General features: G+C 34.0%; 1 protein-coding gene across 1 annotated transcript in view; it reads right to left on the bottom strand.

Annotated features, from left to right (window-relative positions):
• Positions 1-2780: 2780 nt before the first annotated feature.
• Positions 2781-26545, bottom strand: part of LOC133188485 (alpha-2-macroglobulin-like) — a 52497-nt gene continuing 28732 nt past the window's right edge. The window contains exons 21-41 of the mRNA XM_061323940.1: positions 24406-24496; positions 22940-23004; positions 22297-22384; positions 21686-21791; positions 21114-21342; positions 19537-19689; positions 19082-19232; positions 18209-18301; positions 14940-15116; positions 14331-14659; positions 13995-14157; positions 13647-13870; positions 13161-13373; positions 12923-13047; positions 11404-11494; positions 10240-10323; positions 9993-10095; positions 9676-9842; positions 9450-9525; positions 3397-3546; positions 2781-3077 (exon numbers count right to left, since the gene is read on the bottom strand). Of these exons, the coding sequence (XP_061179924.1) occupies positions 2938-3077; positions 3397-3546; positions 9450-9525; positions 9676-9842; positions 9993-10095; positions 10240-10323; positions 11404-11494; positions 12923-13047; positions 13161-13373; positions 13647-13870; positions 13995-14157; positions 14331-14659; positions 14940-15116; positions 18209-18301; positions 19082-19232; positions 19537-19689; positions 21114-21342; positions 21686-21791; positions 22297-22384; positions 22940-23004; positions 24406-24496 (3018 nt within the window). The 3' untranslated portion in view covers positions 2781-2937. The remainder of the gene's footprint in view (positions 3078-3396; positions 3547-9449; positions 9526-9675; positions 9843-9992; positions 10096-10239; positions 10324-11403; positions 11495-12922; positions 13048-13160; positions 13374-13646; positions 13871-13994; positions 14158-14330; positions 14660-14939; positions 15117-18208; positions 18302-19081; positions 19233-19536; positions 19690-21113; positions 21343-21685; positions 21792-22296; positions 22385-22939; positions 23005-24405; positions 24497-26545) is intronic.

Genomic DNA, 26545 nt, shown 5'->3' with positions numbered 1-26545 from the left:
TGATCTCCAAAAACTACAAAGATATTGTCATTGAAAATTCAATTTCTTTTAATATCCACTTCGGAATACTTGTGTGTACAATCAGAATGTTTTTTTTAACAGAATGGTTTTGCAAATGACCAATGGCAAGGAAATTTATGACTTTCATTTTTATTGAAAAAGCAGCTGTTTATGGTGCCAAAAGCCTGGACTTTAATTTTTTCGTCGGGAATGGTTTATAAAGTAATGAAAAGTCATACGTTTTGATGTTATTAAAGAACGAGGGCACTTTAGATTGGCATTCGACAGGAATCTAGGCGCTCTTGAAAAGTTAAAATTTTATTGATCTGTAACATGAAATTTTAGCATTCTTTTGATGTATCGGGTTCCAGTGAAATAGGAAAGGGAAATGTTTTCCTGATAATGAGTTTTGATTTGCTTAATAATAATTGAAAATTGATGAGTCACTTGGTACAAAATCTTACATTTTTAAACATTTTTTTCTCTTTGTCATCTCTCCATGATTTTGAAACGTTATTTGTGTGCATATTAATTCAAAGAAACGAACAAACATTTGTAAAAAGAAAAAAAAATGGAGAGAGGACCTTTAGACCATAAAAAAAAATAACTTTTGAAATCTATAACGTTTTGTAGCGATGATGGCCCAGCTGTATACGTTACCTGTCCAGTGCAATGGAATCGGAAAAACTTTTGGTTTCATCCCTACACGGAGCGTTAATATATTTATATTTTTTTTTATAAACAATTAAAATCAAACAATCAATTCTTTTATCAGTTAAATTTTATGGTATGTTTTATTTTGAAATGGATAAATTCCGGTTCTGTTGCACCGAGTTTCAACCTACTGATACTTTCATATACGAATGTACATGTACTTGTAATTGTATTTTTAACTATGCCCTTATTATCTTATGGGTGTTTATTATTTATGTCAAGCATTGCTATGATATAGTAATTATTAAGATAGGTGGACTTAAATATAACAATTTGACAAGATATTTCAAACTAAATGTAACATTCTTCTATGTGCATAGTACCAGTCATGGTAGCCTTGAAGTAGGGTGCTCGCTTCGTGATCGGGAGGCCCGAGTTCGATTCTCGTTCTTCGCGCTGCGTCTGACCTAAGACGTTAACATAGGTAGTATCTGTTCCTTCGCCAAGCGATGTCAAAGTCACGGGTCTTTCGGATGAGACCTTAAAAACCGAGGTCCCATATCACGGTAGGCGTTGGCACGATAAAGATCCCTCACTGCTCAATGGCCCTGAGTGCCGAGTACAATGTATATGTCTAAATTTGAAGCCCTTCACCTGCAAACGGTGACGTCTCTATATGCGTGAAAAATTCTCGAATGGGACGTTAAACAATATACAATCAATCAATCCTATGTGCGTAACTTTGGAAAGCTTGTCCAGATGTGGTCAGCCGACCAAATCGTTGACATTTAAACTATAAATGTTTCGTACAGATAATTCCTGGAGATCACACGCTAAATACGCTTATCTTCTTTTTTTAAATTTTGTTATTTCAAAATATCAAAAAGTTTCTTCACAGTTTTTAGGTATCCACATCTGATTACTTTGAATACATGTATGTTGTTGTACAGTACTCCTGAAGTTTTTCCTTCACTATTGTATATATTTTGGTGAGGAGTATAGAAGGAGGCTACTGGAACCCGCTTTGTATCATTGTAAGGATTGTTATGTAGTTTGGAATCCAGTACAGGTATAGCAATTCAAATTCATTTTGATTGTTGTGAAATTAAAGATATTTCTTACTTAGAAAGGGAACTATACGTTTGATTACTACTTGCAGAATTGAATCCAAGTTCCTCTAAGTACAATTAAACAATGAGTCTTACAAACAAAGACAATAAATGACATATTAAGTCAGGAACTTTAACATCTGTTACCCTGATTTTCATCTTTGATAAAATACGCTTTTTCTAAAATTTATTTTGACAATTATATGCAAAATATTTATGTATTTATTACTTATCCAGATTTTGATTAAGATTAACATTTCACCTTACTTAATGGAGTCACTGATTTGAGAATGACTGTTTAGTTATATATGAAATTTAATAGTGATAACTTTGAAAACTTTGAATGACTATAGTGATAACTTTGATGTACTTTTTGTTAACCATAGCAAACTATAACTAACCGTAGTTTTGGGTAGAGGTACCATATGAATAAACCATCAAGATCAAGAATCACATGTATCTTGGTGTAGTCTACTTGTGTTTTCTTTTACCTAACTTTTATTGAAATCCAACTAAATTATAGGAGGTCTTGCGTTTTGAAAGAAATTCTGAAATCAGAAGTCTCTGACGAGATAAAATCTACAGTGGTTTATATACTAGTATATAATAACTTGAGAAAAGTTCAGCTTAAGTTTTACATTTTCTGGATTATGTATCCTGATCTTAAACTGTAGCAACTTTTTGAATTCAGGAATTTGCATATTGGTGCAGTCTGACTGTGCACCAAGTTCTAAATTTGGAACAAAATTAACTGTCGAAGGTCGAATATGGTGGAATAAACAACATGGTTTGTCAAAGTAAAACACTGGTACATGTATAAAGAATCATGTATCTTCCTCTTATCTAGATGTCTGCCAAGTTTGACTGAATACAGACCAAACTGAATACAAAACTGAGTAGATTTGTTTTGAAACAATTTTTACAGACAGACACAACGATGACCTAACCATCACATAAGCTCGTCTGGTCTTCAACCAGTAGAGCTAAAATACAGGAGGAAGCAATGCAAAAACAAAATGGTATGATAAACTTTATTGTTACAATAATGGAGACAGAGACAATGCTGTGTGATACAACTCTGATAAGCTTTCAATGACTCATTTATACAATATAGAAAACAAGAACGCTCTCATAGACAGTGTACAGTAATATAGACTGATAACAAACATATCTGTTAGCAAGTTTTGTTTTTGCGGAACACCATGCGTTCAAAGTCTTTTGTCCACGTGACAACAGTTGAAGACTGGGTCAATCGGAGTTCTTTTTCAGATTCACTGTATCTATCTGCAGTGTCAAATATCAGGAACTTCTTGTCTACAAAAGTATGAGAAGGATATTACTTTAATACAAAATGGCATTATTCAAAAGAAGTACTGGAATAATTTTGTTTTATTACACTAAAACGATGCTTATTTCCCTCTAAATCAAAGCTTTGGGTGTATCAGAGATAAAGGCTTAAAGTGCTAATCCCTGTTATCCAACTTGTTCCCTAGTATTATTCATAACACAATGCAAATAAGATCATTCAATGCTTGTATACATTTATCATACAAAGGGCAATTTTCAATCCAAAATCTTATAATAGAAATTCGTATTTTTTGAAAATTATTTTACCCGTAGTGGTATTTCTTACCTTTCTTTTCTAGAATCGAACAAGAGCAGGGCTTGTGTATTTTGTGGTTTACAAATTTTCCAATGTACGCTTTCTTGCTTGGCTTCATATCAGCATACAATTTCATGGAGTATTTCACACCATCCCTCTTTGCTGTCCTGACTTTGAATACTACAATTCAAAATACATTTAAATTAGAATAATTGAAACAAGAGGCCCAAGGGCCTTCATGGTCACCAGAGTATAATACAACACTAAAGGATCCATAGAAGTATATAACAAAATTAACTGATAGATGAAGCTATGTTGCCCAAGAATTACAAAAATCTGGTAAAATGGTAAAAATACCATTGCTTATGTAACGCACACCCGAGTGTTCTCCTTGGGATATTTCCTTGGTTTTCGCAGGTATGATTAAAAATGCAAAATATACAAGTACAATGGACACTTGCCTAGTGTGTAAGGTATTCAATATATACAGATATGTTTCTGTCACTTACCTAGTGCTGCAATTAAGTACACAAAGAGAAATCTCTAATGTCTCTATATATATGTATTCACTCGAGTTGATGCCTCTTGACTACACAAACAACTTAGCTGCTTGCCACTTGGTACCAACACTTGCCTCTTGGCTATCGATTGATACAAAAACTTGGTAATACTTGTTACCAGTATTCGCCACTTGGCTATGTACAATGTGGCTATTTGCCACTTGTCAGTGTCCCCTAGTCACCCTAGGCCTGGCTCTCTGATCACTTGTTCGCTTTGATAAAGTATAAAACAACTTTGTACAATCTCTTGTCAGCTAAACTCTGACCTCCATGAATTTACCTGACAATAACTCATCAGTAAAACAGGACACTACAGTATACTCATTCTACATACAATTGACCCTTTTGCTACATAAATAATCCTATAGTCCTTTCCAGGCTAAAATCTAACTTTGAGCATGCTTTGCTCGTTTAAACCAAACATTCATTTTTATTTTGTTTCTATATATATTACATTCTTTTTGTATTCTCATTCAATCAAATAACCTGTTAAATTATAAATGAGGAATTCTTAATTTAAAAAAAATTAGCATAAAAGAGTAGCTCTCATTTGCTTCACTTATTACAATTGTGTACTCTGTTTGATTCCTAGATACCCAGGAGCAGAAAAAAGGCACAATTGCTTTTTCATATTTATACATTTACATTTAGTCTGTTTGCTTAATACTCAGGGGCAGAGAAGAAGATTTTCAAAGTATTAATGCATTTTTGCTATATTATTCATAGAACCCCACCCAAACACCAGAACCCCTGACCCAGGGGTCATGAACCTCAAATTTTGGAAGAGGCATCCTTGCTCATCATAACTGAGATTTAGTTTGTTTGTTTAATACCAAAGGAGCAGAGGTGAAGATTTTTAAAAGCATTAATTCATTTTCGATATATAATAAATAAGCCGCCCCCGGAACTCCTTACCCTGGGTCCACACAATTTTGGAAATGGCACTCTTCCTCATCATAACTATGTTCTTCGTTCATCAGATTAATACTCAGGAGCAGAGAAGATTTACTGCATTTTCACAATTTATTCACAAGAGCGCCGCCCTAACACCAGAACCTCCGACCCAGAGGCCATGGAATTCACATACGCTTTGTCATTATAATTGTGTCCTTAGTTCATCGGCTTAATAAACATTTTCGGAATCTCAGACACCCGAGAGCAGACTTCGGACTACGGACTTTTCAGTTAAGGGAAAGTGTTAAAACATAATTTAGATTAAATGAATATTTTTTGAAGTCTTGATTATCGATAATTTCATGCCACATACATATCACCTACAACTTTTTTTTCATACCCCACTATCATAGGTGGATCCAGATATATCTGAAAGGAGAGGGTGAAGAGAAAATAACATTTACGAACCAAAGCAAAGAGCTTTGAACTACACCCGATTATATAACTCTAATTTACAAGAGCCAAGTGTGCTTCAAGTTAGGCAAGTATCTAAAATCTTGGGCAGATTTGTGGCTTCCACTGGATCCAGTAATCTTCTTAGATTCTGGGAATTTGAAAGACAGACTTTTTAATACAAACCGTATTTTATTTTAAGTTTGCATCGACGTATTACAATGAAGAATATGTATTTAGATCTTGGCCATGATTATAATGCAATTTGAATTATCGAGGGGATTGCATGAACACTATCAGTCTTATATACATGAATATAATAGTTCATGTTCAACAAAGAAACGCCTAAAGTTAATCAACATTTTATGCGTATATGTATTATCTATCTCAATTATTTCATAATATCTTCAAAAAATAGAGAGGAAATGTTCCATAATTCTTTTCATTTTGAGAAATTAAAATCACTCAATTAAGTCACCCTAGGCCTGGCTCTCTGATCACTTGTTCGCTTTGATAAAGTATAAAACAACTTTGTACAATCTCTTGTCAGCTAAACTCTGACCTCCATGAATTTACCTGACAATAACTCATCAGTAAAACAGGACACTACAGTATACTCATTCTACATACAATTGACCCTTTTGCTACATAAATAATCCTATAGTCCTTTCCAGGCTAAAATCTAACTTTGAGCATGCTTTGCTCGTTTAAACCAAACATTCATTTTTATTTTGTTTCTATATATATTACATTCTTTTTGTATTCTCATTCAATCAAATAACCTGTTAAATTATAAATGAGGAATTCTTAATTTAAAAAAAATTAGCATAAAAGAGTAGCTCTCATTTGCTTCACTTATTACAATTGTGTACTCTGTTTGATTCCTAGATACCCAGGAGCAGAAAAAAGGCACAATTGCTTTTTCATATTTATACATTTACATTTAGTCTGTTTGCTTAATACTCAGGGGCAGAGAAGAAGATTTTCAAAGTATTAATGCATTTTTGCTATATTATTCATAGAACCCCACCCAAACACCAGAACCCCTGACCCAGGGGTCATGAACCTCAAATTTTGGAAGAGGCATCCTTGCTCATCATAACTGAGATTTAGTTTGTTTGTTTAATACCAAAGGAGCAGAGGTGAAGATTTTTAAAAGCATTAATTCATTTTCGATATATAATAAATAAGCCGCCCCCGGAACTCCTTACCCTGGGTCCACACAATTTTGGAAATGGCACTCTTCCTCATCATAACTATGTTCTTCGTTCATCAGATTAATACTCAGGAGCAGAGAAGATTTACTGCATTTTCACAATTTATTCACAAGAGCGCCGCCCTAACACCAGAACCTCCGACCCAGAGGCCATGGAATTCACATACGCTTTGTCATTATAATTGTGTCCTTAGTTCATCGGCTTAATAAACATTTTCGGAATCTCAGACACCCGAGAGCAGACTTCGGACTACGGACTTTTCAGTTAAGGGAAAGTGTTAAAACATAATTTAGATTAAATGAATATTTTTTGAAGTCTTGATTATCGATAATTTCATGCCACATACATATCACCTACAACTTTTTTTTCATACCCCACTATCATAGGTGGATCCAGATATATCTGAAAGGAGAGGGTGAAGAGAAAATAACATTTACGAACCAAAGCAAAGAGCTTTGAACTACACCCGATTATATAACTCTAATTTACAAGAGCCAAGTGTGCTTCAAGTTAGGCAAGTATCTAAAATCTTGGGCAGATTTGTGGCTTCCACTGGATCCAGTAATCTTCTTAGATTCTGGGAATTTGAAAGACAGACTTTTTAATACAAACCGTATTTTATTTTAAGTTTGCATCGACGTATTACAATGAAGAATATGTATTTAGATCTTGGCCATGATTATAATGCAATTTGAATTATCGAGGGGATTGCATGAACACTATCAGTCTTATATACATGAATATAATAGTTCATGTTCAACAAAGAAACGCCTAAAGTTAATCAACATTTTATGCGTATATGTATTATCTATCTCAATTATTTCATAATATCTTCAAAAAAATAGAGAGGAAATGTTCCATAATTCTTTTCATTTTGAGTAATTAAAATCACTCAATTAAATCAACCTAGGAATACACTTTTTTATCTTTCAAATCGAGTATTTTGATTTCAATGCCTGGTTCTTGATGAAGCCAGAGATATAATGCAATATGCTAAAACTATTTTTCAACACTCTTTTTGATATCCGATAAATTTATAACAAATAAAAAGGGTTGACTGGTTTCTATATTTAATTTATTTTGACCGAGATGATGTGATTAAAGTGTTGAAAAAATCACTTATTTTCCTATATTCCATGTACACTTGAGAGAAATCGAATTTTTTGATCGACTGCATAATGTTGGTTTGAACAAGGTCGGATAAATCTTTAAAATTCAATTTACACAAATCTCTCCTTTTCACCACATCTACCTTTTTTGAAAATTTTCACTTATTTTTTTTTAATTTCCACAAAAATAAAGGAGAGTGCAACTGATGTAACCCCCCTCTGGATCTCCAGCTGCATATCATGTATAGATATATTTAAATCAAGATCAATTCATGAATTTGTTTGTTTGTAAGACGCCCCAAAATCGCTTTTATAAAATTTCTACCAATCTCTATAATTATGACATTATTTTATCTTCATTCAATTTTAAAAGATGTAAGAAGATAATGAAAAAGAATTCTCAGTAGAGTATATACTACATGCTAGAGTTTGAAAACGTATTTCTATACGTTCCCCTCAAGTCGTCTATTGTTTGCCGTCCGATGTCCGTAGTACGTTGTCAGGTGTATGAGATTCCGAGAATGTTCATTATTCAGATTTTCAAAGAATTAATGCATTTTCACTATATATTCATTAGAGCGCCGCCCTCACACCAGAAATCCTGACCCAGAGGCCATGAAATTCACAATTTTTGAAGATGCACGCTTCCTTATCATAAATATGTATTTAGTTTGTTTGTTTCATACCCAAGAGCAGAGAAGATTTTTAAAGAAATAATGCATATTCACTATATATTCAATAGAGCTCCACCCTTGCACCAGAAACCCTTATCCGGCATGGGGCTCATCATAACTATGTATGTAGTTTATCTGCTAAATATACAGGGAGAGGAGGAGATTTTTAAAGAATTAATGCATTTTCACTACATGATCATTAGAGCCCCACCCTAACTCCAGAACACCTAAACCTTGGGCCATGAATTTCACAATTTTGGTAGAGGGCTCAATGTTCATAACAATCATAGCAACAGCTTGACTACTTGGTGTTCAGGAGTAAAGGAGAAGATTTTTAATGATAGCACTTATTTTGATGGTTTTGGCCCCACCCCTAAGGCCCTAGAAGGACAGAGACCATGAAATTTTTTGTTCCCCTTTTCTCATAGATGCTTTATGCCAAAATTGGTTGAAATTGGTTTAGCTATTCCATAGAAGAAGCTGAAAATGTTTAAGTGTGAACGCACGACGACGGACGAAAACAGATAGCAATAGGTCACCTGAGTAAACTCTTGTGACCTAAAACTAGAAGTCTGTGAGCCAATGCTCACTAGTAATCCCCCTGCTCTTGTGTGAATATACACTCTGATGTAAATATACACACGTTCAGTTATGGACAGACACACGGATGAACAGGAAGTTGACATCAGATTCGTTCAAAATTGAATCCCACCATATGGCATGCCTTAACAAAGAGTGTGCTAAAATTTCAAGCATCTGCAATAAGTAGTTGCTGAGAAATCTGCAACGAAAATTTGTTATGTATGTTACGGACAGACGTATGGATAAACAGGAAGTTGACATCGGATTCGTACAAAAATGAACCCAACCATAGAGCATGCCTCAACAAAGAGTATGTTTAAATTTCAAGCATCTGCGACGAGTAGTTGCTGTGAAAACTACAACGAAAATTTGTTATGGACAGACAGACAGACAAGACACACACAAAGACAGACAGACACACAAGGGTAAAACAGTTCCCCCCTCTTTTTCGGAGCTGGGGTATAATTAAATTAACAACTGCCTTTAAAAAAAAGTGACATAAATGGTTTAGTGTATGTTGCATTATAACTTCCAATGATGTATTGTAATCAAACTATAATGAAACTCATGGACTGAATGATTTAAAACACTTACTTCTCGCAGATTTGCACACCAGTTCTGTGAAATTTGGAGCTTTAGTATCTAGAGAATCTTCACAAACAGGGCAAGACTTTGAAAATAAATATATATTAATATATTAAATTCCATAAATTGATGACACCATTATCTTTTAACCAAATTACTCACCAAGACTTGAATGGATAGAAATTTGTAAAGAAGGAACCATTATAGTGATAATGAGAGAGGTAACAATTATTACCTGTATGCCTGGGGGACCAGGTATTCTTTCTAAGGGTACTCGGATTTGAAAAGTATTCCTATCAGGATCCATTATCAAACTGTCATATTCCTCTGGTGTAAGGAAGGGTAACTCCTCCTTTGTACCACAAATAGTCTTCATGTCATATTGCACTGTCCTGGAAGAATCTATAAAGAGACACTGAATATCACAGACTATAGCAAAATGTAGCAAATGTTTATTGAATTGTGCTTAGATACTGCCATGTTTACACAAAAATATATATAGTTATATGTATAATCAAAAGGCGATGTAATTTAGATCAAATGTATCCACACCTGTTTCGTAATAATCGTAAACTTTGACATAGGCAGGTTTAGGATCTCTTAGTTCAATTTCTTGCTCTACATCAAACAGAAAGCATCTCCTATGGGCATCAAACTGGAAAATAGATACAAAGGAGTGCGTGTACTGCTTATTTCAACACTTATTTACACTTCTGTCGACATTAAATTTACATTTATATGTATAAAAGGATGAACCGCAGTCCGGACTTAAACCTAAATGATGTTGCTAGATACTTACATAGTCAAAGTAAAAGTGCACAACATTTCCTTTAATTTCATATCTATGTAAACCTATGGTGCTCTTGATTTCACTCGATAAGATCTGAAAAATAGATTTTATTGTAAAAAAAAAATGTTTCATTATGTATATCAAAATAATATTTATTCAGAAAATTTTATCAGTTTTACTGTTTAGTAATTTACAATACTGTATTTAAATAGTTCTGGGCATGGTGATATGCAAGTATGGAGTCTTGAAATATGTAAAGGGTCTAGAGCAGATGTGGTGAAAGAATACAACAATAACGTAATGCAATGAAAAACTTTATCTTGGAATGAAAAATATCTTTGATAGTGGGGTAGACAAAAATTATACTGGAAGTGCTTGTTGAAGGACAAGAAAATAGAGTGTGCAGGGGAGAAATGCATTGTATAACATTTCCTAGTCGAAAAAAATATCAAGATGTCATAAGATATATGTGTTAAAATTGTATTAAGACGTAGTAGAACAAACAATTGAAACTTGGGTGAGGAAATCAAAATATGTGTTTTCTTGTAATGAATATACCGGAATATATTGCTGCGTTTTATATATGAAAATTTGTGCTGTGTTGTACATACTAGTATACCCGGTAATTGGAAAGTTGTGCGGTCATGTGATAATGAAAAATAATGTACATATATGTTGTAAGCTCAGTGTGAATGAAAATTTGTACTGTGTATTAAAAACGTGAGAAAATGTTGTATTATTTTGTGGTAACGAAAAACTATGTGCTGTAAGACATGACGAAAGAAGTAGATGTGTAGCAATGAATAAGTGTGACATAAGCTGTGAATAAATGAAAAGCTATGCCGTGTGGTAATGAGAACTTCTGGTGTGTGCAAATGAAAAGCTATGCCGTGTGGTAATGAAAACTTCTGGTGTGTGCAAATGAAAAGCTATGCCGTGTGGTAATGAAAACTTCTGGTGTGTGCAAATGAAAAGCTATGCCGTGTGGTAATGAAAACTTCTGGTGTGTGTGCAAATGAATAGCTATGTTGTGTGGTAATGAAAAGTTATGGTGGTGGTAATGAAAAAAAAGTTTTATGAAAGATTTAGGCAAGTCAGCCTTTGAAAAAATATGGCCTCTTTTGTTATTGGATCAGCATGTAATAATACAGATAAATTACAATAAACTCGAACCTTATCAAGGGTTTGTCTGACGGGTATCCATCCTGTCTGCATTTTAACTTCCACTATCGCCATTTTCGTCTGTATACTGGCTCCATTGTAGCTATAATCAAATATTGTTATGAGCATATGCATACACGTGATAAATGTTAATCTTATAATAGAATAAATTATATATTCTAAGTATTGCTGTGACTCGAAATGATATCAAGCTTCTTTTTTTCTACACTTTCAAAGTGTTTCCAGACCTTCTATAAATGTTACAGTGTAGAGAATTTAACAGCATAGAGAACACGTCTAGAATTATCATGTGAAATCACTATAAATGTGTTACAAGTACTAATATTTAAGATATACATATAAACAGACAGACAAAATTTATGTGTCTTTCTCGTACTATAAAGAATTTCTTTACAAATTTTGAAAATGTCACGGTAAAAACTGTTGTAAAATAGGAACAATTTGAATCCTATAGCAGGGTTGGGGTCAATTACTTTGAAATGTAATTAATTACTTTCAAATACATTTGATAATTTTGTCAATTACTTGCAATTACAATTACATTGATTTTTTCAAATGTAATTAATTACTCTCAATTACTTTGACAAATGTAATTAAATACATTTCAATTACTTAAGTTTTATTTTTAAAAAATCTTGAGAACAAATACATATGTAAACGGCACTGAGATACACAAAGCATTATGTACTGAAATGTTTTTACTGTTTTGAGTTCATTTTAATCATCATCAGATTTTCAAACACAGCATCACTCAAACGACATGAAAAGAATTCATGTTTGGTTCTGAATAAGGTTTTTACTATAGTGAACTTTTAATCAGTGTTTTTGTTCTTGGGTATTAGAGGAGTTCACACCTGGACAAAATTAGACCTCTACCTATTGCCCAGGGCAGTGTGACATGCTGTATAAACAAATTAAGCATTCTGAGACATTTAATTGTTGCACAGACACAAGCCCATGCCACACAGGTATACTGAACTGTGTATCTTGAAAAGACACCTTTTTAAACTTATAACTTAAAAAAAAGTAATTGAAATGTAATTGAAAAGTAATTGAAATACATGACATTTTTGGAAATGTATTTAAATACATTCAATTACTTGTAATTGAAGACTGCTCAAATACAAATTACTTCCAATTACTTTAGAAAATGTAATAAATTACGCTCAATTACAAATACTAATTACAATTACCCCATCCCTGTCCTATAGGGTCCCCGTATTTAATGTGGGGTCCTTATTTTAGTATAAACCTGCCTTTCACACTATTAAAATTACTTTCATAATGAAACAACACATCTTTTTCTCTAATTTATCCTACAAGTACATAGATGTGTGTCACAATTTACCTGCGTACGCATCACATAAATCTTCAGGTATCAAATTTAGTTTAATTTAAAAATTAAAAAAAAACTTCTACATATACACATATGCTTGAAAAACAAAGGAACTATTTTTAACACTATGTACAATAAAATGTTTTTTTTCTCTTATAACAACTTTATTCTTACCTGACACAGATGATGATACTTCTTTTAGCGCAGCTATTTGCTACATACTTGGATCTGTGTGTGGACACCTTTACAGAAAATCCGGATTGTGCCTTTGCTTTTGGAGTATTGTATTTCACATTCGCCTGAAGAGTAAAACGCATCGCATGTTAACACAAGGAACACAAAATGACTTTTACACATGTCATTAAATGTTTCTATAAAAGAGGTACTCAATATAATGCTGTACTTAGCTCACCTGAACTAATGCACATCCTACTCCTTTTACCGTTACGGTCAGTTCATTGGGTATAGTAGGTATAGGACTAGTTTGTAGAACAAGTTTATTTTCATCTTTAATACTAAAAGCTCTGGACATTTTCTGTCCACTGATGTCAACACTAATATCAATGCCTCCTTGATGCACCAAGCTTCCATACACGGAAAGTGCCTGTAAGGCGATGATGGTGTCCTGAAACACAATAACACTATAATTTGTGTGAAAAGCCGATTTCTTGCTTTTCCCCCAGAATTTAATGCAGAATTTTACAGGTAGATTATTTCTTCATAATTTACATCAAAATAAAAAATCCTCATATGTATCTTCAGAGTAATAAATGACCCTATTAATTTATATTGTATTTTGAATACAATTTTTTGGCTTAAAAATGGACCAGAATAATTTATTTCAAACAAAGAGCAACTTCTTACAAGTATCTACAAATGATAAAGTATTGTGACTGACTTGAGTGGAACTGAATCCTCCCTGAGCGTTTCTTTGTTTGCTGAGCCACATAACTATTGGTTTAGCATTAATGACAGCTTCAGGCTGATTCCCAACAGTATATGCCAGCAATGCATAAGAAGTCATTTCCACTTCTGCCGAGGGTGCGCGGTAGAATGATTCCCAAGGATTCTGATTCTCATTGTTAGGTTTAGAGTCATCACGTGACCAGTATACCATATCCTCTGATAAAAGTTAAACATCACAATTAGTAAATTTCTCTTGTTGTGAAAGACTGAATTTACTGTTACTCTATTCCATTAGATCGAATTCTTCTTAAACATTATCTCAAGCAAATGACACTGGTACCTCCTTGTCTTTTCAGTTTAGACCGCAGCAATGCCATGATTTCTAGTCTCCTAGAAGATCGGACATCATAAAGGGAGTATGCATAGGCCATCAAACTCAACATGTAAGTGTCCGTCACTTCTTGGAGATCGAGACAACGCAAAGCACCAAGTACTGCAGGATCCTATAAATGTTATAAATTCAACTTTTTTACATATGTAAGCTTTCTCACCTCAAATAGAGTTATTTTACTTGACACCATTGGCAATTAATTTATATCTTGCTTCATTCTGCTTGCCAGTGTCTCATTTTTGTGTATATTTAAAGTAATCCAGTCTGTTATGTTTTGGAACTCACAGATTTTGGGAGACCAGCTTCCAGCATGGCAATCAAGACAAAGGCAGTCAGTGTTCCCTCGGAATCATTCCCTTTACCCCAGCCTCCTTTTAAGTAATAGCTGTGTGTGTAGCCAACTTTAGGAAAACATCCCAACTCATCTTGCTTTAACCTGAACCATGCTATACTGGTATTCAGATCTGCTTCGTCTATGTCGATATATTTCTTAGACTGACCAAGGCACTTTACAACAAAGGCTGTCAGCCATGTACTTCCGCTAGTTCCATCCTTTTCACCAAATGCAGAGTATGAGCCGTCAGAATGTCTGTAGTTCAATTGTCTCTGATAACCTAAATATCACATTGATATAATATTTATTTTGATATAATATTTATTTTGATATAATATTTATTTTTCTGTATGAATAACATAAACAGTTTTGTTCATACCTCTACATACATGTATATATCTTGATATATTTTTCACTGGCACATATTTCACATAATTATAAAAATGTATTTAGATATTTGCAAGACATAGATTTTTTTATGCATTCCGCACTAGAACATGTAAAATATTTTCTGATATTATATCAGTGGGTCATGTAATAAAATTCCATAGTTTACATACCCACTCTCATATATCTCAAGGCATCCTCCAAAATCATGCTCACATCTTGGTTTGTATTGTAGAAATATTGTAAAACAAATATATTTGGCGCAAAGGAGGCCATATTCTGTTCTCCACAGCCATACGGCATCATTAGTAAGTCTTTAAGGTTTGTAAGGGCAGGTCCCATCACATCGCCTGAAAATTCAATTACAGTTCCGTTACTTCTCAAAATGCAATTGATTTTTAGCTCACCTGAGCCGAAGGCTCAAGTGAGCTTTTCTGATAAAGATTTGTCCGTTGTCTGACGTTGTCGTCGGCGTCATTGTAAACTTTTCACAATTTCATCTTCTTCTCCAGAACTACTGGGCCAATTTCAACCAAACTTGCCACAAAGTATCCTCGGGTGAAGGGGATTCAAGTTTGTTCAAATGAAGGGCCATGCTTCTTTCAAGGGGAGATAATGAAGAATTAGTGAAAAATTTATAGCATCTTTTGAAAATCTTCTTCTCAAGAACCACAGGGCCAGGAAAGATGAAACTCATGTGGAAGCATCCTCAGGTAGTGTAGATTCAAGTTTGTTCAAATCATGACCCCTGGGGGTAGGGCGGGGTCACAATGGAGGATCAAAGTTTTACATAGAAATATATAGGAAAAATCTTAAAAAATCTTCTTCTCAAGGAGAGCAAAGCCATGATGAGTCATATTTATATGGAAGTATCTTCAGATAGTGTAAATTCAAGTTTGCTCAAATCATGACCCCCTGAGTAGGGCGGGGCCACAATGGAGGACAAAAGTTTACATAGAAATATATAGGAACAAGAGGCCCATGGGCCACATCGCTCACCTGAGCACATTGGCTAGGCAAAAGCACAAATGAGTTCAGTATTGAAAAGATTACCACCGCGGGGGGGGGGGGGGGGGGGGCTTGAATTTTAAACTACCTGATAATGCTTCCATGTCAATATAACAAATGGCTTTCTTGTACTTGAGATGTTCCAAAAAAATTTCCCATATATTCCTTTGTAAAAATTTTATCCCCCATTGTGGCTCCTCCCTATCCCAGGGGTCATCATTTGAACAAATTTGAATCTACACTACCTGAGGATGCTTCCAAGATATTATCCTATATATTTCTATTTAAGACTTTGATCCTCCATTGTGGCCCCACCCTACCCCCGGGGGTCATGACTTGAACATAATAAAATCTACACTACCTGAGGATGCTTCCATATAAATATGATCAATCAGGGCTTTGCTGTTCCTGAGAAGATTTTTAAAATTTTTCCTAAATATTTCTATGTAAAACTTTGATAGTCAATCATGGCCCCGCCCTACCCCCGGGGGTCATGATTTGAACAAACTTGAATCTACACTACCTGAGGATGCTTCCAAAAAAATATGACTCATCATGGCTTTGCTGTTCTTGAGAAGAAGATTTTTGAAGGTTTTTCCTATATATTTCTATATAAAACTTTGATCCTCCATTGTGGCCCCGCCCTACCCCCGGGGGTCATCATTTGAACAAACTTGAATTTACACTACCTGAGGATGCTTCCATATAAATATGACTCAACATGTCTTTGCTGTTCTTGAGAAGAAGATTTTTAAAGGTTTTTCCTATATATTTCTATGTAAAACTTTGATCCTCCATTGTGGCCCCGCCCTACCCCCGGGGGTCATGATTTGAACAAACTTGAATCTACACTACCTGAGGATGCTTCCATATAAATATGACTCAACATGTCTTTGCTGTTCTTGAGAAGAAGATTTTTAAAGATATTTTCCTATATATTTCTATGTAAAACTTTGATCCTCCATTGTGGCCCCACCCTACCCCCGGGGGTCATGATTTGAACAAACTTGAATTTACACTACCTGAGGATGCTTCTATATTAATATGACTCACCATGGCTTTGCTGTTCTTGAGAAGAAGATTTTTAAAGATATTTTCCTATATATTTCTATGTAAAACTTTGATCCTCCATTGTGGCCCCACCCTACCCCCGGGGGTCATGATTTGAACAAACTTGAACTTACACTACCTGAGGATGCTTCTATATTAATATGACTCACCATGGCTTTGCTGTTCTTGAGAAGAAGATTTTTAAAGGTTTTTCCTATATATTTCTATGTAAAAATTTGATCCTCCATTGTGGCCCCGCCCTACCCCCGGGGGTCATCTTTTGAACAAAATTGAATCTACACTACCTGAGGATGCTTCCATATAAATATGACTCACCATGTCTTTGCTGTTCTTGAGAAGAAGATTTTTAAAGGTTTTTCCTATATATTTCTATGTAAAACTTTGATCCTCCATTGTGGCCCCGCCCTACCCCCGGGGGTCATCTTTTGAACAAAATTGAATCTACACTACCTGAGGATGCTTCCATATAAATATGACTCACCATGTCTTTGCTGTTCTTGAGAAGAAGATTTTTAAAGGTTTTTCCTATATATTTCTATGTAAAACTTTGATCCTCCATTGTGGCCCCGCCCTACCCCCGGGGGTCATCATTTGAACAAACTTGAATTTACACTAGCTGAGGATGCTTCCACATGAGTTTCATCTTTCCTGGCCCTGTGGTTCTTGAGAAGAAGATTTTTAAAAGATGCTATTAATTTTTCACTAATTCTTTATTATCTCCCCTTGAAAAAGGGCGTGGCCCTTCATTTTAACAAACTTGAATCCCCTTCACCCAAGGATACTTTGTGGCAAGTTTGGTTGAAATTGGCCCAGTGGTTCTTGAGAAGAAGTCGAAAATGTTAAAAGTTTACAGACACAGACAGACAGACAGACGGACAGACAGACAGACGGACGCCGGACAAAAAGTGATCAGAAAAGCTCACTTGAGCCTTCGGCTCAGGTGAGCTAAAAACCTTTAAAAATCTTCTTCTCAGGAACAGCAAAGCCATGATGAGTCATATTTATATGGAAGCATCCTCAGGTAGTGTAGATTCAGGTTTGTTCAAATGATGACCTCTGGGATAGGGAGGAGCCACAATGGGGGATCAGATTTTTACAAAGGAATATATGGGAAATTTTTTAAAAAATCTTCTCAATTACAACAAAGCCATTTGTTATATTGACATGGAAGCATCATCAGGTAGTTTAAAATTCAAGCCCCCCCCCCCCCCCCCGTAATCTTTTCAATACTGAAGTGATTTGTGCTTTTGCCAAGCCAATGTGCTCAGGTGAGCGATGTGGCCCATGGGCCTCTTGTTATAAACATATCTGAATATTTATTGATCATGAATATGTTTGCATTTTAATATACACATATACTTACCAATAACATTGACTACCCCTCTCTCCGAATCTTGAATTCTGTTCGTTGGAACTTGTAACTTGATTTTCTCTGTCAATGTTAAACTTGGTTCACCTGATAAAAAGCAAGTTAAAAGATTTTGATTAAAATTTTGAATTACTGTAAAACAGTTATTTTTCACTGCTAGAAATACAGACAATTTTCTGCTACTTTCCTTTCTCAAAAACCATTTATTTGTGTATTTTTGTAGAATATTTCCTCTCTCGCATAAATTAATAGTCACAGATGGATTTTTAAGAAATGCTTTGCGACAAGTTCTCCGTTTCAAATTCTCTGATTTCATTGTCTTCATTAGTTTAATGTTTTGGGTATTGCAACGAGTACTTATAATTGTAAATCTGTGGAATAAATCTTCTCTGTCTGTTCATTTAAGAGCTATGGTATCACAACATCTTTCTAAATTATCAATGATAAACATATGATGTACCTGTGGGACACGTCATCTTTCTAAACTATCAATTGTTAACATATGATGTACCTGTGGGACACGTCATCTTTCTAAACTATCAATTGTTAACATATGATGTGCCTGTTGGACATGTCATCTTTCTAAACTATCAATTGTTAACATATGACGTGCCTGTGGGACCATCATCTTTCTAAACTATCAATTGTTAACATACGATGTGCCTGTGGGACACGTCATCTTTCTTAACTATCAATTGTTAACAAATGACGTACCTGTGGGACACGTCATCTTTCTAAACTATCAATTGTTAACAAATGACGTACCTGTGAGACACGTCATCTTTCTAAACTATCAATTGTTAACAAATGACGTACTTGTGGGACACGTCATCTTTCTAAACAATCAACTGTGAACAAAAGACGTACCTGTGGGACACAAATATGAAGAATAAGTGTATTCCTGTTCTATTCCTTCTGCGTCGACAAGGAGTTCCCGTCGGACTGCATCGAACACTCCCGAACCCTCCCTACTGACAACACTATTACCACAGGTCCCATCATCGGCAATAGACTCAGCCTGAAACATCATATTTATTTACAACAAACTTCATTGGTCCTCTATTCATTTAAACAATAAAGAAAAATATTATTTCAGGCACTCGGTTCCATTTCCTGATCAAGAAAAGCTTTGAGAAAAGTAACAATTAAGATGCTTTATTTGTTGTTTACAGTAATCACGATAGATACATGTATACATTGGTGTCAAATATGCTGCCTATGTGAAGTTCGTTAAAGATCGCAGCGAATGTGAGCAGCAAAGCTCTTATTAATTCATTTTTTAAATATTTGAAATTACGGGAAATGCGGAGAAGATAGTGCACCTGTGTTTGGATGCTGATTTTGCCAATCTTGAGAGGAGTGATGAGGTAACGTAAAGTCTCTGACTCTCCACCACAAACACACAATATCCGTGTCCGCATATAGGCAGCACTCTGGACTCTGAACTCTTTGGAGGCCACTAACGTCACCCTCATCTGCAGAAAAAAATAGTTCATAATACATTGTATTTTTTTTTTAAAAGAATTCCCATTTACACCTAAAAAACTTATTCATATTATGTTACATAATCCAAAATATGCAAACAATAAAGCTTTGCAAAAAAGAACACATACTTCAGTGAATCCATTTTGCTTACTACTTGAAACAGGGAATAATGTTGATATGATACATTAAATTTATGTGACAAACAAATCTGATACAACACAAAACTGCAGTTAAAAATTGACCAAAAAAGTTTAATATTCGTTCAATTTAAGTTTAATGTTAATATTAGTTCTTATTTGCATCTTTTGTGTACATTTTATACAAGTCATTATACACTTGCAACGATTTTACCCAGTTTTAAATTCGCCAAGACACAGTTGTGTTAAAGGAAATATATTTCCATCCACTGAATATTCCGCGTTTATTTCTTTCGAAAAACAACCGTCGTTTATTGATGCTTTGAACGCTCCTAAGCAAGCTACGTTGGTGTATAGAATTCTTGAGAATTTTATTTTTTGGTGTACATATCAATAATACAAAACTTACGTACTTGATCTTACGTTATATGATTATTATCTTTGTTTGATAGTATGGGAATTAACGTTGCAGCTATTGTAGTTTTTCTGCAATATTAATTCCCATACTAACAAGCAAAGTTTAAATAATTGTCTCATTACATTTCACTGTTCTGAGTTCGTCAACTGACGACAAGGTGAAAAATACAACGAGGGCTAAAATTTTTATGCAAACATTATTTTTTTCATTGATAATCAGGAGGCATTCTCGTTCGCCGCGCCGCGTCAAACATAACACGTAAACACATAGGTAGCGACTGTTCCTTCGCCAAGCCCCCGGCACTACAAGTCAAAGTCACGGATAATTCTGATGAGACCTTAAAAACCGATGCCCCGTGTCACGTTAAGGCGTTGTCACAATAAAGAACCCTCACTGCTCAATGGCCCTGAGTGCCGATTATAGGTCTAAATTTGAAGTCCTTCCCTGGTATATGGTGACGTATCTTTATGAGTGAAAAATTCTCTAAATGGGCGTAAAACAATATGCAATCAATCATAGATAATTATTTTATATTTGATCAAATGTTTATATTAAATGTATGAACATTTCTGTCTTCAGATACAAGATATTTCGTTAAATGCATCGCTTACCACAAGACATTCTATTAGAGAGATGACTTACCACAAGACATTCTATTAGAGAGATGACTTACCACTAGACATTCTATTAGAGAGATGACTTACCACAAGACATTCTATTAGAGAGATGACTTACCACTAGACATTCTGTTAGAGAGATGACTTACCACTAGACATTCTATTGGATAGATGACTTACCACTAGACATTCTATTGGATAGATGACTTACCACTAGACATTCCATTAGAGAGATGACTTACCACTAGACATTCTGTTAAATAGTTGAATATAGTCACAAGAACAGGGACCACCTCATTCCGGACTGCTGAATATGGAAGTGTGAAAGATAAAAAGAACGGCTGGAATGCTGTTATACTGGAAACTGAAGAGATTCCAAGCCCAGAAACAGTGTTTAAACATATGGCGTTTCCTTTCCATTCTGTAATGGTGTCTGGAATCGTCCGTACCAGAGTATTTTCTCCTGAATCTCTTTATTGAAATAGAAAGTATCTTGATGAAGTGTCATTGATGAGTGCTAAAACATTTTAAACTTTCCAGTTGTAAAACTATTTGTAACATTTGAACAGATTTTCAAAATTATTAAGTTGTTCAGCATAACATTAGAAAATAACATTTATCAATTTTGAAAGTGCAGAAAACATTAGAAATGACTTTTTATCCTCCAAAAATATGCATGCTGCAAACATTTTGAGGAATTCTACCGGTAATACTTTTTAAGAGAATGGACTTATTTGAATGAAACATGAGGTTTATCTTTATGGAGTATCATGTTTACCGTATGATGGAACAAAACAATTAAATTTTCACCAACCCGATGAGGTCTATCTCCCATAGCCACGTCTCGGGGAAGAAACTTCGGACTTTTTCATTAGCAGTATTGCCTGCAGATGGCATTTCAGAATCGATAACAGCCTCCACTGAAAAAATGTCTTTGAAATTAAAATAGTACTACATTACTGAAAAATTCTGAAATTACTTGTTATTTCTGGAAGATGAATATTTTCAGATATTTTTTATGTGTCTTTCTGTAAGCCATGGTATTGTTTAAAAGCAGCTGTTCATGAATTAATGGTACATTAACAGTTTATTCGGATATGAATGTCTACATTACGAGAATTACTTGTAGAAGCAAAAACCAGGTTTAAGGCTTATATCCGCGATATCAGAAAAGTTTATTAGTAATGCTGAATAAAATACATACAAAGGCATTGGTAGGCATGTAGATGTATATAAAATTCTATTACTATAAAATTTATATTTTCAATTTTGAATATTACTTCTGTTGCATACTTTACACATTACAATAAAAGATACATGTATGCAATCAATGTTCCATATTATTGTGTAAATAATACATTTTTAAAGTATGCATCTAATTAATATTGTATATCATTATAGTATAATGAAGTTTCTTATATGTACCTCTATTATACATAACTTCGGGATAAATGTAATCAATACAAGGTCTGGTCTCCAATCTCAAATTTGTGAAAACTCGTAATCCAAAAGTCTATAAGAAGAAGAGAAAATTAAAAGTATTATAAAACAATTATTACACCATGCAAATATATATTTTTAATCTACTTGCTTTTGTTTGCGTTTGAAATGGAATACAAGATCAGAATTATTGCTCTCTATATTACCATAACACACACCCTTTTTACATATCACTACCATTCCTTATCCTCTTACCTGTATGGGACCAGTCACAGACACTTTGGTCACTTAATTGCAGTGTCCCATAGTAATACATGTAGTATACAAGATTCATTACCTTATGTTTAATTGCAAAAGTTCAAAGAGAACAAACGTCTATTAACTGGAATACATTCTATGTAATATATGAATTTCTAAGGTTTCCATAAGTTTTAGGGTGTTAGGGTAAAAAATTTCATTGCAAAAGAGGAGAGAACTAAAAGTATATGGAAACCACTTCATGCAATATGTTTCTGACATTGGCCTTTGTTTAAAAGAAAATGTGTTGCAAACTAACAGAATGACAAATAAACAGATCCAGATTAATATCCTCTGCTTCTAGCAAAAGTAGGAAAACCTTAATTGTTACCTGAAATGTTCTGTAAGAGTCTACAGGAATATCTGATGGGTTTCTTAACAATTCAGGAAAAGAGTCTGTAATATATTAGAATACTTTCATTACTCAATGAAAAATTGTGTTGCAAGAGAAAAAATACAGAGAATAAAATTATTGTAGCAACAGTAACATTCAAAATAGGAAACTACAGAGCTACACTACATCAATACTGTAGATTCTTTATTATACGAATTGTGTACTAATATAGCGAAATGGCTCATAGACATAAAAATCGCGAGAACAATAATTTGCGAGTGGACGGTTGCTCAAGGGATTTTACATGGATTTCAGCATCATAGAAATAAAAGCGAATAATCTTCTCGTGAAATTACGCAATAATTAATTCCTCGCGTATATTTAGAAATCTACAGTATGCTTGTAATTAAGTTTTACACGAGTGACTGAAGTGGACCGTTTACAGACATCTCTACAATTTTTAAGAATTATCTATACATGTACTTTACAGGCTGTCATAGAAACAAAAAGCTAACTATCATAATATCAGTATCAAAATTGAATAAATGTAGCTGGCTGAAATTCCACTTGTGACGCCAATCTTTTATTTGAGAGCTACATTATTTTTTGGAATTGACAGTTGCAAATCACCTGGAGAACAAGTTTTTATATTTTGTTCAAGTTCTCCCTCATACCTCTTGGTGCTTGTTAAAGCATAGAAAATGTGATAAAGTTACATTTTACTAAGAAAACGAATGGCAATGCTAGGTATCGGGCCCAGTATCCTCACCATATAAGTCAGGTACTCTCCATATAAAGCCATCGAGACCAATTTCGATATTGCTGCATTTTGGCAACTTCCTAGCACTCACTTTTTAAATGTATTAATTAAATAATTTATTTAAAACATGTCTGCATCATACAGAGACAAAAATAATTATGCGCATTTAAAGCAGTGGATTTTAAGTAGGTCACTATCCTCGTATCTATACATTCTTTAAAAGCAATAGACCTCCGGATTTCGGAGCCGTCGTTCCAATATTTTTAAATAATGAATGGAGGGGTACTCGAAAATCAACCTAAACATAGCAGCATTAAAAATATAATAATAATTTCTTGGAAATCAATAGACCTTTATTACATTAACGTAAGCAACGTGGACCAAATATCAGATTTAATCTGGAACTAGTCACCTTCAATTACATACTGCAAAAAGCTCATATTTTCTGCTACTTATTCCGGGAGACATAATCCTTCATTAAAAAAATAACATAGTCCTTCCTGTAACTATTCATGAGTATTTCATTTGCGTGTAAAGACTTGTTCACCGGATTATAATAAATTCTCGAAAATAAAATATGATATCGGTAAGTTAAAATCAATACCCGATACCTAGAAAAGAAATTCATAAAGATGTTGAAACTATATATACAGAAATAGGATATTTTCAACATAAATCAAAGAAAGTGCCTGATGAAACTCACTTATATTTGTATTTTTCCTGTTTCTGTTGCAGTCCCTTGCCCTTGGATAATAATGGAAATGGCTCGATTCTGTGGTCAGTAAACTGTAAAACTAATTAAAATTGATTGTGACGTAAACCTTTTGTTTGTGTTTTCCATTCTATAGCTTAATGTTGAGCTAACTCCCCTTACAATTCATTCATTCACCTGTAATTGTCCATTCTTTTTGGAAAACTGTCCATTCTGTTTAAGAATGGACAGTTTTTTCAAAAAGAATGGACAGTTAAAACAAACAAAATGGAGAGTTACAGGTAAACTTTGGAATGTGCCCAAGAGGAAACAAAAACAAATACATTAAAATATATTTAATGATTAAATACGATTTAATTTACATGTACATGTAAATAACAAAAAGAACATAGAGATCAAACTTAATCCAGAACACAATGTCTGCACAGCATCCGCTCGATTTTATACTTTTAAATCCATGAATAATGCCCAATATTTCAAAACTCAACACTAAATTTTCACAAAACTTGAATTTAAATGACACAATTTCACATTTGATTTAAATTTCGAAAATATCATTCCCTTGAGAAGAATCCATTTTAAGAATGAAGTACGGCTAATACTAAATCCACCACCCAGAAAACAGTTTGCACCATGAGCACTACACTGCCTCCATAGAAAATAATTAAAATTGAAACATTTCCAGATTTGATTTGAAATACATTTTCAAGTCGAAGTTTGGCTCGTGGCTAATCCAAAACTATGATCACAATTTACATCTCACCATTGCACTGCTGCAGTCGATATACCGGTATCCTCAAAAACTGAATTCAAATAAAACATTTCCAGATTTGATTCGAATTTGATTATCTGTCGAAGAAGAAAATCATTTTTGGGTCAAAGTTTGGCTAATATTTTCTTTTACTATTATCTGTTCCCAGGTCCAACTATCACTGATTTTGTGCACCTTTAAGTTCATTAGTATTTGATTCTGTCATATACTCTCTCGTCGGAGGAAAACATGCATGCCTTTACAACGCAAACTATAAACTGATTTTGAAGCATCGCATCCTTGTATAAACACTAGTATCCCCAAAATCTACCTGTAACTGTCCATTCTTTTGACAAAGACCTTTTGTTATTTGCATTTGAACACAAAGGACTATTCAACAAATTGCTCTGCATCCCTAGCTTACCTGTGACTGTCCATTCTGTAAACAATGAACTTGTCATTGTATGTGTGCTACCTGTCATATCTGATACCAGTATTGTACATTTTTTTAAATTTAAATCGCAGAACAAAGGAAATCATGTTTTAAGTAAAAGAAAGGCCTCTAACTGTCCATTCTGTGAAAGAAAGAACTAATCTCGGGCCTACGGCCCTCGATTAGTTCTTTCTCTCACAGAATGGACAGTTTTTGGCCTTTCTCTTTTACATAGATACCACAAAAGATATACCACTGTAAATTTAAAAAGATATCACTAAAATCTAATGAGATACCACAGTAAAAAAACCCAATAAATTTAACGAGACTCAACGGTACAACTAGGAGATACCACTGTAAGGCTAGAAAGAGATACTAGTGTAAAGTAGCACAGTGAAACTTAAAAGATACCACTAAAACTTACAAGACAGAACGGTACTATTAATAGATACCAATGTAAAATTTAAGGAAAACCACTGTAAATCAAAAGAGATACCACTGTAAAACTATAAAAGATATATAGAAAACATGGGAAATTAAGAAATACCACTGTAAAGTTAGAAAGATATCACTGTAAAAATAAGTAGATTCTATTGTTTATTTAAAGAGATATCACTGTAAACCTAGAAAGACACCACTGTATAACTAAAGAAATATCACTGTAAACCTAGAAAGACACCACTGTATAACTAAAGAGATATCACTGTAAATCTAGAAAACACCACTGTATAACTAAAGAGATATCACTGTAAATCTAGAAAGACATCACTGTATAACTAAAGAGATATCACTGTAAACCTAGAAAGACACCACTGTATAACTAAAGAGATATCACTATAAAACTAGAAAGACACCACTGTATAACTAAAGAGATATCACTGTAAATCTAGAAAGACACCACTGTATAACTAAAAAGATATCACTGTAAAACTAAAGAGATATCACTG

The sequence above is a fragment of the Saccostrea echinata genome, unplaced genomic scaffold (assembly GCF_033153115.1).
Source record: "Saccostrea echinata isolate AGI-Se365-2 ecotype Australia unplaced genomic scaffold, CSIRO_AGI_Sech_v1 ptg000016l, whole genome shotgun sequence".
NCBI lineage: Eukaryota > Metazoa > Mollusca > Bivalvia > Ostreida > Ostreidae > Saccostrea > Saccostrea echinata.
This window is presented reverse-complemented; position numbering and strand designations above follow the sequence as displayed.